The sequence below is a fragment of the Triticum urartu genome, chromosome 5A, assembly GCF_056163025.1.
Source record: "Triticum urartu cultivar PI428250 chromosome 5A, HENAU_Tu73, whole genome shotgun sequence".
NCBI lineage: Eukaryota > Viridiplantae > Streptophyta > Magnoliopsida > Poales > Poaceae > Triticum > Triticum urartu.
In genome coordinates, this window is record NC_141877.1 from 619029463 (window position 1) to 619045852 (window position 16390).

A 16390-nucleotide genomic window follows, 5' to 3' on the forward strand; every position below is an offset into this window, starting at 1 on the left:
CCGATTCGTAGCACATTGTGTTCATTATGATTCTTACCACGATTGAAACGCTTCTATCCAGTCAAAACACTCCGTAGATTAGATTTGAATCAAAAAATTAGGGTTAGGTTTCCGCCGAAACCATCTCGGACCCACCGGGTTGCAGAACTCAGTTCCACCGATTCGGCCAAGGCCATTGCACATGTGGTTCTCGGTCTGACCAAGAATTGCAAATCGGTGTGACCGAGTTCAGGACTTTGTGAAACCCTAGCAGTCTCGGTGCCACCGAACTATGACTTGGTCTGACCGAGTTCACTAGTTTAGGTTCCAACAGCTGCTTCGGTATCACCGAGTTTGCAAATCGGTTGATCCGAAATGCTTTCTATGGAAAACTAAAACTAAGTTTTTGACTCATTCTTTTGCAAAAATCTCTGTATTTTGTGATGCTCATCCACTCTATCTCATCTACAATCTATTCACAGGGTCTGCAGTTAGTGTTTGCAACATGTCTGACCAGAGTGACAACCAGAACAGGTCAGAGGAGCAGGTTCACCTGAGTGAGGGCACTAGTCCCTCTAGCATTTCAGATGATGGTAGCAGGAGCACCCCAAGCAATTTCCCAAAGGCTGCCACTAGAGCAAGCAAGAAGAAAACTTTAGAGTCTGAGGATGAAGACTATGTGGCCACTGAGGATGAGGCCACATCAAAGAAGAAAGTGGTTAAGAAGGAGTACAACTCAGTTGCATTTAAGCAAGGGATGAAGATCAAAAGGCCAGCAGGAAGACAACCAATGTCTAAGGCCAGAGCATCCTCTCAAGCATCTTTGGAATCTCAACCCAAAGAGCCTGCTGCAGAAGGAAAGAAAAGGAAGGAAAGGGTCAAGAAGACCATGGCCAGAGTGATTGGAAAGGCTTCCATGATGGAAGAAGAAGAGGAAGAAGAGGTTGCTGCACCAGCACCCAAGGCACAGAAGCTTATGGGTGATGCTATCAGGACAGGGGCTGCAACATCAAAGCCCAAAGAAGCACCCAAAGCTGCCTCCAAGCTCAAGACTGCACCAAAGAGAAATACCAGAAACATACCAGCTACTGAGAAGAACAAGGCCCCAGTGCCTGAGACTGTTGCTGAAGAAGAAGATGAAGAGCATGTTCTGAGAAAATTGAAGCCAAAAATTCCACACCACGATGATGCTCATCCTGTGGCTGAGAACATGAAGATCAGGAGAGACAGGACTGAGGAAATGGAGAGAGACAGGTCCATATGCTACCAGGAGAAGGACTGCTGTTGATTACAGGTTCCACACAAAGGAACAACAAGATTTTTATGAGACAGTGTTGCTGGACAAGAAGCCTATAGTGTGTGAAATGAGGTGGGTCGACTGTAAGTATATCAAGGAAAATGAGGAACACTATCCTAGTGTGTTTGACAGCTTCAGTGCTTGTGGAGTTGCAGACTTTGTTGGGCAGAAGCTCACAAAGTGGAATGAGGAGCTCATAATGCAATTCTACTCCACAACACACTTCTATCCAGATGGCAGGATAGTATGAATGTCTGAAGGTACAAGGTACCACTCAACTATTGAGGAATGGGCAAATCTGATCAATGCTCCTAAGGAAAAAGAAGATGACTTGGATGTCTATGCCAAGAAGAAGATGGATCACAACTCTATGGCAAATATGTACAAGGAGATTCCTGAACATGATCTTGAGACTCACCAGTTTGGGTCAGTAAAACACTTGCTGTCAGGGCTGCCTACAATCAATTGGATCCTTAGGCACACTCTCTTGCCCAAGTCTGGTGATCACAGAATGATCAGAGGCCATGCAATTAACTTGCTACATATATTTGATGTGCCACCGAAGTTCAAGGTCATGAGCCTTATAGTTGAGACTATCAAGAGGACTGCAGCTGACCAGAAAAGAAGTTGTGGATATGCCCCACAGATCCAGGAGTTGATAAACTCAAAGATGGGCACATGCACATACTTGTTGGATAAGGAACACTTGCCTATCTATCGTGACTTCGAGGACAACCAAGTTGTGATGAATGAAGATGCACCCTCCTCAGTGCAAGCACAAGCAAAGAAGGAGAAGGCAAAGATGGAGAAGGCTGCCAAGATGCCAACTCAAGAGGAGGCATCTGAGTACTTTTTGAAAAGCAAGCAGGACCAGCTTGGTTACTCGATAGCATCATCTCTAAGGATTGAGAAGGGGTTGGCCACCCTAACTCAAAACCAGGAGAGCCTAGAAAGAATCGTGGAACAAAAATTCTATGATTTAGATGTCAAAGTAACTGAGATTCAGTCTATTGTGGAGCAGCTACAGGATGACATGCAGGAGAGGAAGGGCAAGACAACCACTGATGCATTTGCCAGAGTGCCTCGAGCTCAGAGATCTGCTGCAGTGCCTGTACCAGACACTAGAGCCACTTCATCTACACCAGCTACAGCGTCAGTGCCACCAGCTCCAGCACCTACCCCATCAGCTCCGTCTACTTCGACTGAAGCCTTCTTCCTTGGAGTTCTCCGGACACCATCACCTGAAGACCAAGCCTGAGAGACGTTCTAGTGCTATGCATTTTCTATGAACTTTTTGGTAACTTGTTGCCAAAGGGGGAGAAAATGTATAGATCATAGGCTTCGAGAGAGAGCGCTGCTTTTTATTCTCTCTTGCTTTGGTGGTTGAACTTTGTTTGTCTTTTGATTGCTTGAGATACTATGCTATTATCTGTGAGACATTGATGATCATGTGGTTGATCATAAGCTACACTTATGCTTGTTAGATGATATTATCTTACTTATCCTTATATGATCATTCACTTTGCTTGGTGATGAGTGCATGTATTTAATTCTTATCATTTTGAGTGCTCCATCAAGATGTATGTGACATGGAAGAGTAACCCATGATCCTAACACATTGTGCATTTGCAGTCCAAAGCAAATCTTAAGATATGCACAAATTTAGGGGGAGCTCTTGCTTTTCACATACTTCTCAAAGCGACAATATCTTTCACTCTTATTATCATTTGTTGAAGCTTTGATCTATATGTTGTCATCAATTACCAAAAAGGGGGAGATTGAAAGTGCAACTATCCCTGGGTGGTTTTGGTAATTCCTAACAACATATAGCTCATTGAGCTAACATTATTCCAAGATTAATATTTCAGGAAAAGCTCAATGAATGACATGGCATGGATGAGGAAAGTGGATCCCTCAAAATTCTAAGGATAAAAAGTTTGGCTCAAGCTTCAAGATCAAGACTCTACATTTTATATTTTAGTGATCCAAGATCACATTGAGTCTATAGGAAAAGCCAATATTATCAAGGAGGGATTAGGTGTTGCTTAATGGCTTGCTTGCTCAAATTGCTTAGTGATATGCTCCAAAATCCTCAACTACCTTCCCACATCCACATATGACCTAAACCAAAAGTCAAACTCGGCCCCACTGATTCTATCTATCCGGCGCCACCGAGTTTCAAATGTCATAGCCACTGCCACAAACCCTAGGCAAATCAGTCTCACCGAGATGGGATTGTAATCTCTCTGTTTCCCTTCGTAACGTTTCGGTCTTACCGAGATGAGCGATCGGTCCCACCGAGATTGCAATGTAAACTCTCTGTTTCCCTTTTGTAACATTTCGGTCTCACCGAGATGAGCGAATCGGTCCCACCGAGTTTACCTGACCAACTCTCCGGTTAGCTTATTACCAAAATCGGTCCCACCGAGTTTGTGTAATCGGTCAAACCGAGATTACGTTATGCCCTAACCCTAACCATATCGGTCCTACCGAGTTGCATCTCAGTCCCACCGAAAATCCTAATGGTCACTAGGTTTGCTGAATCGGTCCGACCGAGTTTAACCATTTGGTCCCACTGAGTTTGGCAAATTGTGTGTAACAGTTAGATTCTGTGTGGAGGCTATATATACCCCTCCACCCACTCTTCATTCATGGAGAGAGCCATCAGAACATACCTACACTTCCAATACACATTTTCTAAGAGAGAACCACCTACACTTGTGTTGAGGTCAAGTTATTCCATTCCAACCATATGAATCTTGATCTCTAGCCTTCCCCAAGTTGCTTTCCACTCAAATCTTCTTTCCACCAAATCCAAATCCTGTGAGAGAGAGTTGAGTGTTGGGGAGACTATCATTTGAAGCACAAGAGCAAGGAGTTCATCATCAACACACCATTTGTTACTTCTTGGAGAGTGGTGTCTCCTAGATTGGCCAGGTGTCACTTGGCAGACTCCGACAAGATTGTGGAGTTGAACCAAGGAGTTTGTAAGGGCAAGGAGATCGCCTACTTCGTGAAGATCTACCACTAGTGAGGCAAGTCCTTCATGGGCGACGGCCATGATGGAATAGACAAGGTTGCTTCTTCGTGGACCCTTCGTGGGTGGAGCCCTCCGTGGGTTGAAGTCTCCATCAACGTGGATGTACGATAGCACCACCTATCGGAACCACGACAAAAACATCCGTGTCTCCAATTGCGTTTGAATCCTCCAAACCCTTCCCTTTACATTCTTGCAAGTTGCATGCTTTACTTTCCGCTGCTCATATACTCGGGCAAGTAACATACCGATGACAAAGGGAACAACGTATGTTGTTATGCTGTTTGACCGATAAAGATGTTTGTAGAATATGTAGGAGCCAATATGAGCATCTAGGTTCCTCTATTGGTTATTGACCGGAGATGTGTCTCGGTCATGTCTACATAGTTCTTGAACCCGTAGGGTCAGCACGCTTAACGTTCGGTGATGATTTGTATTATGAGTTATGTGATTTGATGTACCGAAGGTTGTTCAGAGTCCCGGACTAGATCACGGACATGACGAGGAGTCTCGAAATGGTCGAGACGTAAAGATCGATATATTGGAAGGCTATATTCGGACATCGGAAAGGTTCCGAGTGATTCGGGTATTTTTCGGAGTACCAGAGAGTTACAAGAATTCACCGGGGGAAGTAGTGGGCCTTAATGGGCCATACGGGAAAGGAGAGAAGGGCCTCAAGGGTTGGCCAGGCGCCCCCCATGGCAAGTCCGAATTGGACTAGGGAGGGGGCGGCGCCCCCTCTCTTTCCTTCTCCCTCTCCTACTCCTTCCCTCTCTCCCTCTTGGAAAAGGAAGGGGACTCGAGCTAGGATTGGGAATCCTAGTTGGACTCCCCCTATAGGCGCGCCCCTCCTAGGCCGGCCTCCTCCTCCTCCCTCCTTTATATAAGTGGGCAGGGGGCACCCCAAAGGCACTCCAAGATTTGTCTTAGCCGTGTGCGGTGCCCCCCTCCACAGTTACACACCTCGGTCATATCGTTGTAGTGCTTAGGCGAAGCCCTGCACCGGTAACTTCATCATCACCGTTGCCACGCCATCGTGCTGACGGAACTCTCCTTTGACCTCAACTTGGTCAAGAGCCCGAGGGACGTCATCGAGCTGAACGTGTGCTGAACGCGGAGGTGCCGTATGTTGGGTACTTGGATCGGTTGGATCGCGAAGATGTTCGACTACATCAACCGCGTTATTAAACGCTTCCGCTTTCGGTCTGGGAGGGTACGTAAACACACTCTCCCCTCTTGTTGCTATACATCTCCTAGATAGATCTTGCGTGATCGTACGTAAAAAATTTAAAATAGTGCGTTCCCCAACATTTTTCGGCATCCTGCCCGAGGGGGATTCGATCATGGAGGGCTTCTACATCAACACCATTGCCTCTCTGATGAAAGTGTGAGTAGTTTACCACAGACCTACGGGTCCATAGCTAGTATCTAGATGGCTTCTTCTCTCTCTTTGATTCTCAATACAAAGTTCTCCTTGTTGTTCTTGGAGATCTATTCGATGTAATACTCTTTTGCGGTGTGCCGAGATCGATGAATTGTGGATTTATGATCAGCTTATCTATGAATATTATTTGAATCTCCTCTGAATTCTTTTATGCATGATTTGATATCTTTGCAAGTCTCTTTGAACTATCGATTTGGCTTGGCCAACTAGATTGGTTTTTCTTGCAATGAGAGAAGTGCTTAGCTTTGGGTTCAATCTTTCGATGCTCGATCCTAGTGACAGAAGGGGAACTGACACGTATTGTATTGTTGCCATTGAGGATAAAAAGATGGGGTTTTCATCATATTTTTTGAGTTAATTCCTCTACACCATGTCATCTTGCTTAAGGCATTACTCGGTTCTTTATGAACTTAATACTCTAGATGCATGCTGGATAGCGGTCGATGTGTGGAGTAATAGTAGTAGATGCAACATCGTTTCGGTCTACTTGACATGGACGTGATGCCTATATTCATGATCATTGCTTTGATATCGTCATAACTTTGTGCTTTCCTATCAATTGCTCGGCAATGATTTGTTCACCCACCGTAATATTTTCTATCTTGAGAGAAGCCTCTAGTGAAACCTATGGCCCCCGGGTCTATTTTCCATCATATAAGTTTCTGATCTAGAATTCTAGTTTCCTATTTACTTTCTTTTGAAATCTTTTACTTTTCGTTCCACAAACCAAAAATAACAAAAATATTACTTTACCATTTATCCATCTCTATCAGATCTCACTTTGCGAATAATCGTGAAGGGATTGACAACCCCTTTGTCGCGTTTGTTGCAAGTTGGTGTTTGTTTGTGCAGGTATTTGGTGGCTTGTCGCGTTGTCTCCTATTGGATTGATACCTTGGTTCTCAAAAATGAGGGAAATACTTACGCTACTTTGCTGCATCACCCTTTCCTCTTCAAGGGAAAAACCAACGCAAGCTCAAGAGGTAGAAAGAAGGATTTCTCGCGTTGTTGTCGGGGAGATCTACGCCAAGCCAAGACATACCAAGTACCATCATAAACTCTAATCCCTCGAATTACATTATTGGCCATTCGGCTCTTGTTTTCTCTCCCCCACTTCTAAAACGATTTTCGAAAAGATTCGCCTTTTCCTCGCCCTTCTTCCGTTCGTCTCCTTCGTTTGCTTTTTGTGTGCTCGTGTGTTGAATTGCTTGCTTTGTCACGATGGCTCAAGATAATACCAAATTGTGTGACTTTTCCAATACCAACAACAATGATTTTATTAGCACTCTGAGTCCAAATGATTCGGAGTTTTTAGATCTTGATGCAAAAATTGATAAAAGTGGGATCGGAGAGGTCAAAACTTTAGGTAACAATGAACCCAATCTTTTGGATTTCTAGGAGTTTAATTATGATAATTTTTCTTTAATAGATTGTATTTCCTTGTTGCAATCCATGTTGAATTCTCCTCATGCTTATAATCAAAACAAAGCTTTTACTAACAATATCGTTGATGCTATGATGCAATCTTCTGAAGAAAAGCTTGAATTGGAAGTTTCTATCCCTAGAAAACTTTATGATGAATGGGAACCTACTATTAAGATTAAGGTTAAATATTATGAATGCTATGCTTTGTGTGATTTGGGTGCTAGTGCTTCCACGATTTCGAAAACTTCATGTGATGTGTTAGGTTTCCGTGAATTTGATGATTGTTCCTTAAATTTGCATCTTGCGGATTCCACTATTAAGAAACCTATGCAAAGAATTAATGATGTTCTTATTGTTGCTAATAAGAATTATGTGCCCGTAGATTTCATTGTTCTTGATATAGATTGCAATCCTACATGTCCTATTATTCTTGGTAGACCTTTCCTTAGAACGATTGGTGCAATTATTGATTTGAAAGAAGGAAACATTAGATTTCAATTTCCGTTAAGGAAAGGCATGGAACAATTCCCTAGAAATAAAATAAAATTATCTTATGAATCTATTATGAGAGCCACTTATGAATTGCATGCCAAAGATGATAGCACTTAGACCTATTCGTGTTTTTATGCCTAGCGGGGCATTAAACAATAGTGCTTGCTGGGAGGCAACCCAATTTTATTTTTTTTCTTGCTTTTTAGGTCATGTTTTTCAATAAATAATTCATCTAGCCTCTGGTTAGATGTTGTTTTATGTTTTAATTAGTGTTTGTGCCAAGTGAGACCTTTGGGATAGCCTACTATGATAGTTGATTTGATCCTGCTGAAAAACAGAAACTTTTGCACCCAGGAGATTAGTTTTCATTTTTTTACAGAAGTGTGATAAAATACCGATTCTTTTCGTAGAGGATTAATAAACAAATTTTCCAGGACGTCCTAATTTCTCAGGATTTTTGGAGTTACATAAGTATTTGAAATATCCAGATTGCTACAGACTGTTCTGTTTTTTACAGATTCTGTTTTTCGTGTGTTGTTTGCTTATTTTGATGCATCTATGGCTAGTATCGGGGGTATGAACCATGGAAAAGTTGGAATGCAGTAGATATTACACCAATATAAATAAAGAATGAGTTCACAACAGCACCGAAAAGTGGTGATTTATTTTCTTATACTAACGAAGCTTACGAGATTTTCTGTTGGAGTTTTTTGTTGTGAAGTTTTCAAGTTTCGGGTAAGGATTTGATGGACTATATGGAATAAGGAGTGGCAAGAGCCTAAGCTTGGGGACGCCCAAGGCACCCCAAGGTAATATTCAAGGATGTCACAAAGCCTAAGCTTGGGGATGCCCCGGGAAGGCATCCCCTCTTTCGTCTTCGTCTATCGGTAACTTTACTTGAGGCTATATTTTTATTCACCACATGATATGTGTTTTGCTTGGAGCGTCTTGTATGATTTGAGTCTTTGCTTTTTAGTTTTCCACAATCATCCTTGATGTACACACCTTTTGAGAGAGACACGCATGAATCGTGATTTATTAGAATACTCTATGGGCTTCACTTATATTTTTTGAGCTAGGCAAAATTGCTCTAATGCTTCACTTATATCTTTTTAGAACACGGCGGCGGTTTTATTTTATAGAAATTGATGAACTCTTGTACGTCACTTATATTATTTTGAGAGTCTTTAGAACACCATGGTAATTTGATTTGGTTATAAAATTAGTCCTAATATGATAGGCATCCAAGAGGGATATAATAAAAACTTTCATATAAAGTGCATTGAATACTATGAGAAGTTTGATTCCTTATGATTGTTTTGAGATATGAAGATGGTGATATTAGAGTCATGCTAGTAAGTAGTTGTGAATTTGAGAAATACTTGTGTTAAGGTTTGTGAGTCCCGTAGCATGCACGTATGGTGAACCGTTATGAAACAAAGTTGGAGCGTGATATGTTTTTTGATTGTCTTCCTTATGAGTGGCAGTCGGGGACGCACGATGGTCTTTTGCTACCAATCTATCCCCCTAGGAACATGCGCGTAGTACTTTGTTTCGATGACTAATAGATTTTTGCAATAATTATGTGAGTTCTTTATGACTAATGTTGAATCCATAGATTATGCGCGTAGTACTTTGTTTCGATGACTAATAGATTTTTGCAATAATTATGTGAGTTCTTTATGACTAATGTTGAATCCATAGATTATACGCACTCTCACCTTTCCGCCATTGCTAGCCTCTCTAGTACCGCGCAACTTTCGCCGGTACCATAAACCCACCATATATCCTTCCTCAAAACAGCCACCATACCTACCTATTATGGCATTTTCATAGGCATTCTGAGATATATTGCCATGCAACTTTCCACCGTTCCGTTTATTATGACATACTTCATCATTGTCATATTGCTTTGCGTGATCATGTAATTGACATCGTATTTGTGGCAAAGCCACTGTTCATCATTTTTTATACATGTCTCTCTTGATTCATTGCACATCCCAGTACACCGCCGGAGGCATTCACATAGAGTCATATTTTTATTCTAGTATCGAGTTGTAATTCTTGAGTTGTAAGTAAATAGAAGTGTGATGATTTTCATTATTAGAGCATTGTCCCATGTGAAGGAAAAAAAGAGAAAGGCCAAAAAAAGAGAAGGCCAAAAAAAGAGAAAAGAAAAAAAGGAAAAAAAGAGAAAAAGAGAGAAGGGACAATGTTACTATCCTTTTTGCCTCTCTTGTGCTTCAAAATTGCACCATGATCTTCATGATAGAGAGTCTCCTATGTTATCACTTTCATATACTAGTGGGAATTTTTCATTATAGAACTTGACTTGTATATTCCAACGATGGGCTTCCTCAAACGCCTTAGGTCTTCATGAGCAAGCAACTTGGATGCACACCCACTTAGTTTTTTTTGAGCTTTCATAAACTTATAGCTCTAGTGCATCCGTTGCATGGAAATCCCTACTCACTCACATTGATATCTATTAATGGGCATCTCCATAGTCCGTTGATACGCCTAGTTGATGTGAGACTATCTCCTTTTTTGTATTCTCCACAACCACCGTCTATTCCACCTATAGTGCTATGTCCATGGCTCACGCTCATGTATTGTGTGAAAGTTGAAAAGTTTTGAGAACGTCAAAAGTATGAAACAATTGCTTGGCTTGTCATCGGGGCTGTGCATGATTTGAATATTTTGTGCGATGAAGATGGAGCATAGCCAGACTATATAATTTTGTAGGGATAAGCTTTCTTTGGCCATGTTATTTTGAGAAGACATAATTATTTTGTTAGTATGCTTGAAGTATTAATGTTTTTATGTCAATATTAAACTTCTGTTTTGAATGTTACGGATGTGAACATTCATGCCACAATAAAGAGAATTACATGGATAAATATGTTAGGTAGCATTCCACATAAAAAAATTTAGTTTTATCATTTACCTACTCGAGGACGAGCATGAATTAAGCTTGGGGATGCTTGATATACGTCTCCAACGTATCTATAATTTTTTATTGTTCCATGCTATTATATTATCTGTTTTGGATGTTTTATATGCATGAATATGCTATTTTATATGATTGTTGGGACTAACCTATTAACCTAGAAGCCCAGTGCCAGTTTCTGTTTTTCCTTGTTTTAGAGTTCCGCAGAAAAGGAATACCAAACAGAAAAAAAAACTTTCGCGATAATTTTTCTTGGACTAGAAGACACGCAGGAGACTTGGAGTGCAAGTCAGAAGAGCCACGAGGCGGCCACAAGGGTGGAGGGCGCGCCCCCAACCTTGTGGGCCCCTCGGTGGCCTCCTGACCTAGATCTTCCTCCTATATATACTCTTATACCCTGAAAACTTCCAGGGGAGCCACGAAACCACTTTTCCACCGCCGCAACCTTCTGTACCCGTGAGATCCCATCTTGGGGCCTTTTCCGGCATCCTGCCGGAGGGGGGTTCGATCACGGAGGGCTTCTACATCAACACCATTGCCTCTCCGAAGAAGCGTGAGTAGTTTGCCACGGACCTACAGGTCCATAGCTAGTAGCTAGATGGCTTCTCTCTCTCTCTCTCTCTCTTTGATTCTCAATACAAAGTTCTCCTCGATGTTCTTGGAGATCTATTCGATGTAATACTCTTTTGCGGTATGTTTGCCGAGATCTGATGAATTGTGGATTTATGATCAACTTATCTATGAATATTATTTGAATATCCTCTGAATCCTTTTATGCATGATTTGATATCTTTGCAAGTTTGTTTGAACCATCGATTTGGTTTGGCCAACCAGATTGGTTTTTCTTGCAATGGGAGAAGTGCTTAGCTTGGGGTTCAATCTTGCGGTGCTCGATCCTAGTGACAGAAGGGGAACCGACACGTATTGTATTGTTGCCATCGAGGATAAAAAGATGGGGTTTTCATCATATTGTTTGAGTTAATTCCTCTACATCATGTCATCTTGCTTAAGGCGTTACTCCGTTCTTTATGAACTTAATACTCTAGATGCATGATGGATAGCGGTCGATGTGTGGAGTAATAGTAGTAGATGCAGAATCGTTTCGGTCTACTTGACATGGACGTGATGCCTATATTCATGATCATTGTCTTAGATATCGTCATAACTTTGTGCTTTTCTATCAATTGCTCGGCAGTAATTTGTTCACCCACCATAATATTTTCTATCTTGAGAGAATCCTCTAGTTCAACCTATGGCCCCAGGGTCTATTTTTCATCATATAAGTTTCCAATTTACAACTCTAGTTTCCTATTTACTTTCTTTTGCAATCTTTTACTTTCCGTTTCATAAAAAAATATTACTTTACCGTTTATCCATCTTTATCAGATCTCACTTTGCGAATAACCGTGAAGGGATTGACAACCCCTTTGTCACGCTGGTTGCAAGTTGGTGTTTGTTTGTGCAGGTATTCAGTGGCTTATCACGTTGTCTCCTACTGGATTGATACCTTGATTCTCAAAACTGAGGAAAATACTTACGCTACTTTGCTGCATTACCCTTTCCTCTTCAACGAAAAAACCAACGTAAGCTCAAGAGATAGCAATATGTTCCCGCGTATACATGGTATGGACGTTTTGCGTATTGATGCCCACTTTAGGGCTATGAGCTCGTATGACTTTCAAGGTGTGATGATATGGTTTGTAGCAATGACTTCTTCACTGAAAGTGGAGATGACGGTACAAGGCGACTTAAGTTTGGTGGTGCTCTCGAACACAGGGTCTCGAGCTTCGAAGTGAAAATTCTAGGTTTGTCATGCAGTTGTTGTACCCGGCAATGATGGTGTCTTCATATCATCCCCTTATTGGAGGCAATGTACGTAGTTTGCTCAAACTTTCTTTTGAGGGTGAAATTCTAAGATCTAGTCTCCATGGGTGGGTCTGGTAGTGACAACACACGTGCGTCGTTTCTTTATTAGAGGCTTCGTTGTTAAAGCATTTCCCCCATAATCTGGTTGCTGTCATTGGTGGTGGTTGATTTGCTGCATGTTATAGTTTACTTCGAGCGTGAGTTTCACAGGCCACTGATTTTTCCCTTGTATATTCTTTGTGTGTGTCTTGATCTTGCCGATGTGCATTATAATCATGCTGACACCGGATGTGCTCATGATGCTTGTATTCTTTTGATATGATATTATGAATTAATAAAAGCACTCTTTATCAAAAAACAAGTTCAGCACACTCGTCGACACTTTGATAGGTTGGTCATGTGTGCACCACGTCACATATATGTAGCACCACCTAGCGAGAAAGAAAATATACACTGGATCATTTCTACAAGGGTATGGCTAAATTTCAGTCGACCAAGTCTAAATCAAGTGGCATAACATATAAATAAAAAATAAAAAGAATTTTTTTCATGGATCTTCACATAAGATCCGATGAATATAACATCGACTGAGACTTGTCAGTCGACTGAGATTTAGCAAAATTCGTTTCTACAATTCTGAGCGAAAATATACATCACATGTGCTACAGTTTCAGTGTTTCATCCCTTCAGTGAAAAACTAAAAATACAGTAGCTGTAGAAAAGCAAACATGCATGAAAGTATCAAACACAAAAATTCCCTTACTGTTCACGAAGTAGCGGCTGTAGTGGCTTTGCCATCAGTTGCAATGGCGGCGCCGTGAGATCTAAGGTGATGAACAAACTCGTCGATGTACCGTTCCTGCCGTTCCGAATTAGCTACGACTACCTGCATCTTCGCTGCACCTGCCACGAAGTTCCTCCTGGCCTCTCCGTCAACCATCACAGCCCGGACCGCGCTCGAGACGCCATGGCGGTCGAACGACCCATCGCTCTCGTCCCTCGCCACCTGCAACCCCACCTTCTTCACCTCCATTTGGCGTGCATTCGGGCCTTGGTCGCCGAAGATGGGCAGCATGACGAGAGGGTGACCGAACAGGAGGCCCTCGATCAGCGAATTCCGGCCGCAATGCGTCAAGAACCCGCCCACGGCGGCGTGCGCCAGGATGCTCATCTGGGGAACCCAGCCCGTGGTCACCAGCCCCTGGTCACGAGTGCGCTGTTGGAAACCGGGAGGAAGCATGTCGGCGCCGTCATCCAGGACGGCGGCGCCACTGGGCTTCCGGAGAGCCCAAAGGAAGCGCGTCCCGGCGAGCTCCAGCCCAAGGGCCAGCTCGTGCACCTGCTCCAGGGGCAGCGGCACTTCGCTCCCCAGCGCCACGTACACCACCGAGCCGGGCCGCTGCGCGTCCAGCCAGCGCACGGTGGCGTGCTCTGATGATTCGTTGGCGCCGCCGGCACGACGGCCTCCGTCGGGTGACGGCGGCAGAAGGCCGAGTGGCACGACCGGCATGTCGAGGAGAGTTGGCACCAGCGGGAAGGACTCGGGCTCCCACTCGACGCAGCTCCGGATGACCCCGAGCGCGGACCTCTCTTTGGTCAACTGCCAGCGCTGGGCGAGGGACATACCCGATGCGCCTTGGTCGTCGAACATGGGAGCCATGTCCTCCTGCTCGTAACGAGGGCGGGTCTCGGCGCGCGCTTCACTTTGCTCCGTCGACGGGGGCTGTGCGGCAGCGATCACAGCAGCAGTCGGGAGAAGCATCGCGCATGGCACCTGATGGATTGAGCGTCGAACTAGATCATTTAGGATGCGCATGCGATGGAATTAATGGAACCAAGCAAGCAGCCCGCACGGCATACAGGTGGGTCAAACCTTGTGCTCGACGGCGGAGGCGGCGACCCAGTGGTGGAAGCAGTCGGCGATGACCCAGTGAGGCCTGGTGGCCTCGTCGGCGCACGCGGCGGCCATGAACTCCGCGAAGTGCGCGGCGAGGCCGTCGAAGGCCTTCCAGTGGAGCTCCCGCTGCTGGTCGGGGACGTCGTTGGTGGACTCGGCGCCGCCGGGTAGGCCGTCGACGCGGGGCAGCGGGAGCGCGACGAGGTCCACGCGCGGGGCCGTGGCGGGGCGCAGCGGTGGGAGGCGCGCGAGGTTGCGCGGCGTGGAGACGTAGGACACGCGGTGGCCGCGCTCGGCGAGTCGCTCGGAGAGCTCCAGGTACGGGAGCAGGTGGCCGAACGCGAGCCACGGGACGACCACTATGCGCAGCGACGAGGATGCCGATCCGGCGTCCATGGCGCGATCAGGAGCAACTAGCAAGGTCTTGATCAGGAGCTGGACTCGCCGCTCGCCGGGTGTGGCGACTGGCGAGAAGGACCGGCGGGCTAGGTGGTGCTCAGGCTCTGCGCTCTGCCCGCGCCGTGGCTATCCACGCACGAAGTATTTTAGTGCTAGTCAAACAGGAGCGTGCTACTTGCTATCCACGGTTCACGCCATGTGAATATTGTTTAGGTTTTGGGATTTGGAAACACCCACGCCGACCTACGTAGAGAGACGACATATTTGATCCGTATCCATGATTTTCCCATCAACCCTGAATAAATATGTCGAGAGGCGGCATATTATAGTTGATCCGTATCCACGATCCATCATCAGCTGTATCTTCGCCTGAAGTACAACCCACCAACCCCATGTTGTGGACTTTTCTTTTTCTTTTGACAATTACACTTTTGCACTTCATTTTTTTAGGCAATTTAACAAAGCTTTATTAAGCCGTCACCACATTGACTAGGACGGCAGGAAGGTTTCCGGGGTGACCTAACCAAACATGGCGGCCACCACCGAGCGTAAGTACATGCTTTGCCAAATTGTGAGCTTCAAAATTGGAGCTCCTACGTTCATAGACTATGTTACGAAAATTTAAAGAAAGAGAATGCTCTAAAATCTCTTGAACTATTGCACCAATAGCTAGACATATTATGCTTCTGGATGTCATCAACCACCACCTTGCAAACTGACACAATATGAATACTTTGCACACAAAGATCATCTGCTAGAGCCATAGCTTCCCGGATAGCGAGAGCTTCAAGTGTTGTAGGATCTGAAATGTGTTTGCACACGAAAGCTGAAGCCCTCAAGAATTCTCCTGTTTGGTCCCTACAAATAGCTGAGATTGCACCGAAACCAAACCTCGAGACCGCGGCATCCACGTTTATTTTCACGCTGCCATCCACAAGGGGGATCCATGTGGTGGTCATTGGCTGTCTTCCATTAGCCGACCCCTTAGGAGCTTTTGAATTAACCACCTGCAACACTTTTGCACTTAGTTGTGCTTACCCGTGGGTTTTGCCCTTACTTTTCAACTCTTCTCATTTTTGCCTTTACATTTATTTTTGAGATCGTTCGAGTGCTTTTGACCGTTTGACCAATATTTTAAAAATCACGAGCAATATATATGAACTCATGAAAATGCAAATAAGATATCAAAATGTTTAAAGAAACATTACCTTTATGTGCATGTCATTTGCATTCAGGAAAAAAGTACTATTTAGAGTACCCGAGGTAACTAATGTTATTAACACTGTTAAGCAAAAAAAAAGTATTACCATTCAGCATGGATGGTGAGCTTTCTTGAAAAAAAGCAAAAAAATGTACTCCCTCTGTAAACTAATATAAGAGTGTTTAGACCACTATTTTAGTGATCTAAACGCTCTTATATTAGTTTATAGAGGAGTATAAGCAATATTTTTTTCATGAACAAAAATCACAAGCAAAATATAGGTGATGTTTTCTGGACATTTTGATACCTTATTTGCATTTTCTGAGTTCATACATATTTGTTATGAATTTTCAAACAACTTTGTCCATTACTTTGAAAATTCATAACAAGTTCATATGAACTT

At 43.8% G+C, this 16390-nt stretch overlaps 1 protein-coding gene across 1 annotated transcript; it reads right to left on the reverse strand.

Annotated features, from left to right (window-relative positions):
• Positions 1-13091: 13091 nt before the first annotated feature.
• Positions 13092-14988, reverse strand: LOC125506228 (UDP-glycosyltransferase 91D2). Its single transcript, XM_048671088.2, has 2 exons — positions 14364-14988; positions 13092-14264 (listed from the first exon to the last, which is right to left on the reverse strand). The coding sequence occupies exons 1-2, from the start codon at positions 14781-14783 to the stop codon at positions 13257-13259; spliced, it is 1428 nt and encodes a 475-aa protein (XP_048527045.1). The 5' UTR covers positions 14784-14988; the 3' UTR covers positions 13092-13256.
• Between the last annotated feature and the right edge of the window lie 1402 nt (positions 14989-16390).

Excerpts from the sequence above, each read along its gene's own strand:
- LOC125506228 (XM_048671088.2), bottom strand. The coding sequence starts at position 14,783 with ATGGACGCCGGATCGGCATCCTCGTCGCTGCGCATAGTGGTCGTCCCG. Across the intron at positions 14,265-14,363 it reads CCTCCGCCGTCGAGCACAAG|GTGCCATGCGCGATGCTTCT; the intron begins GTTTGACCCACC and ends TCAATCCATCAG.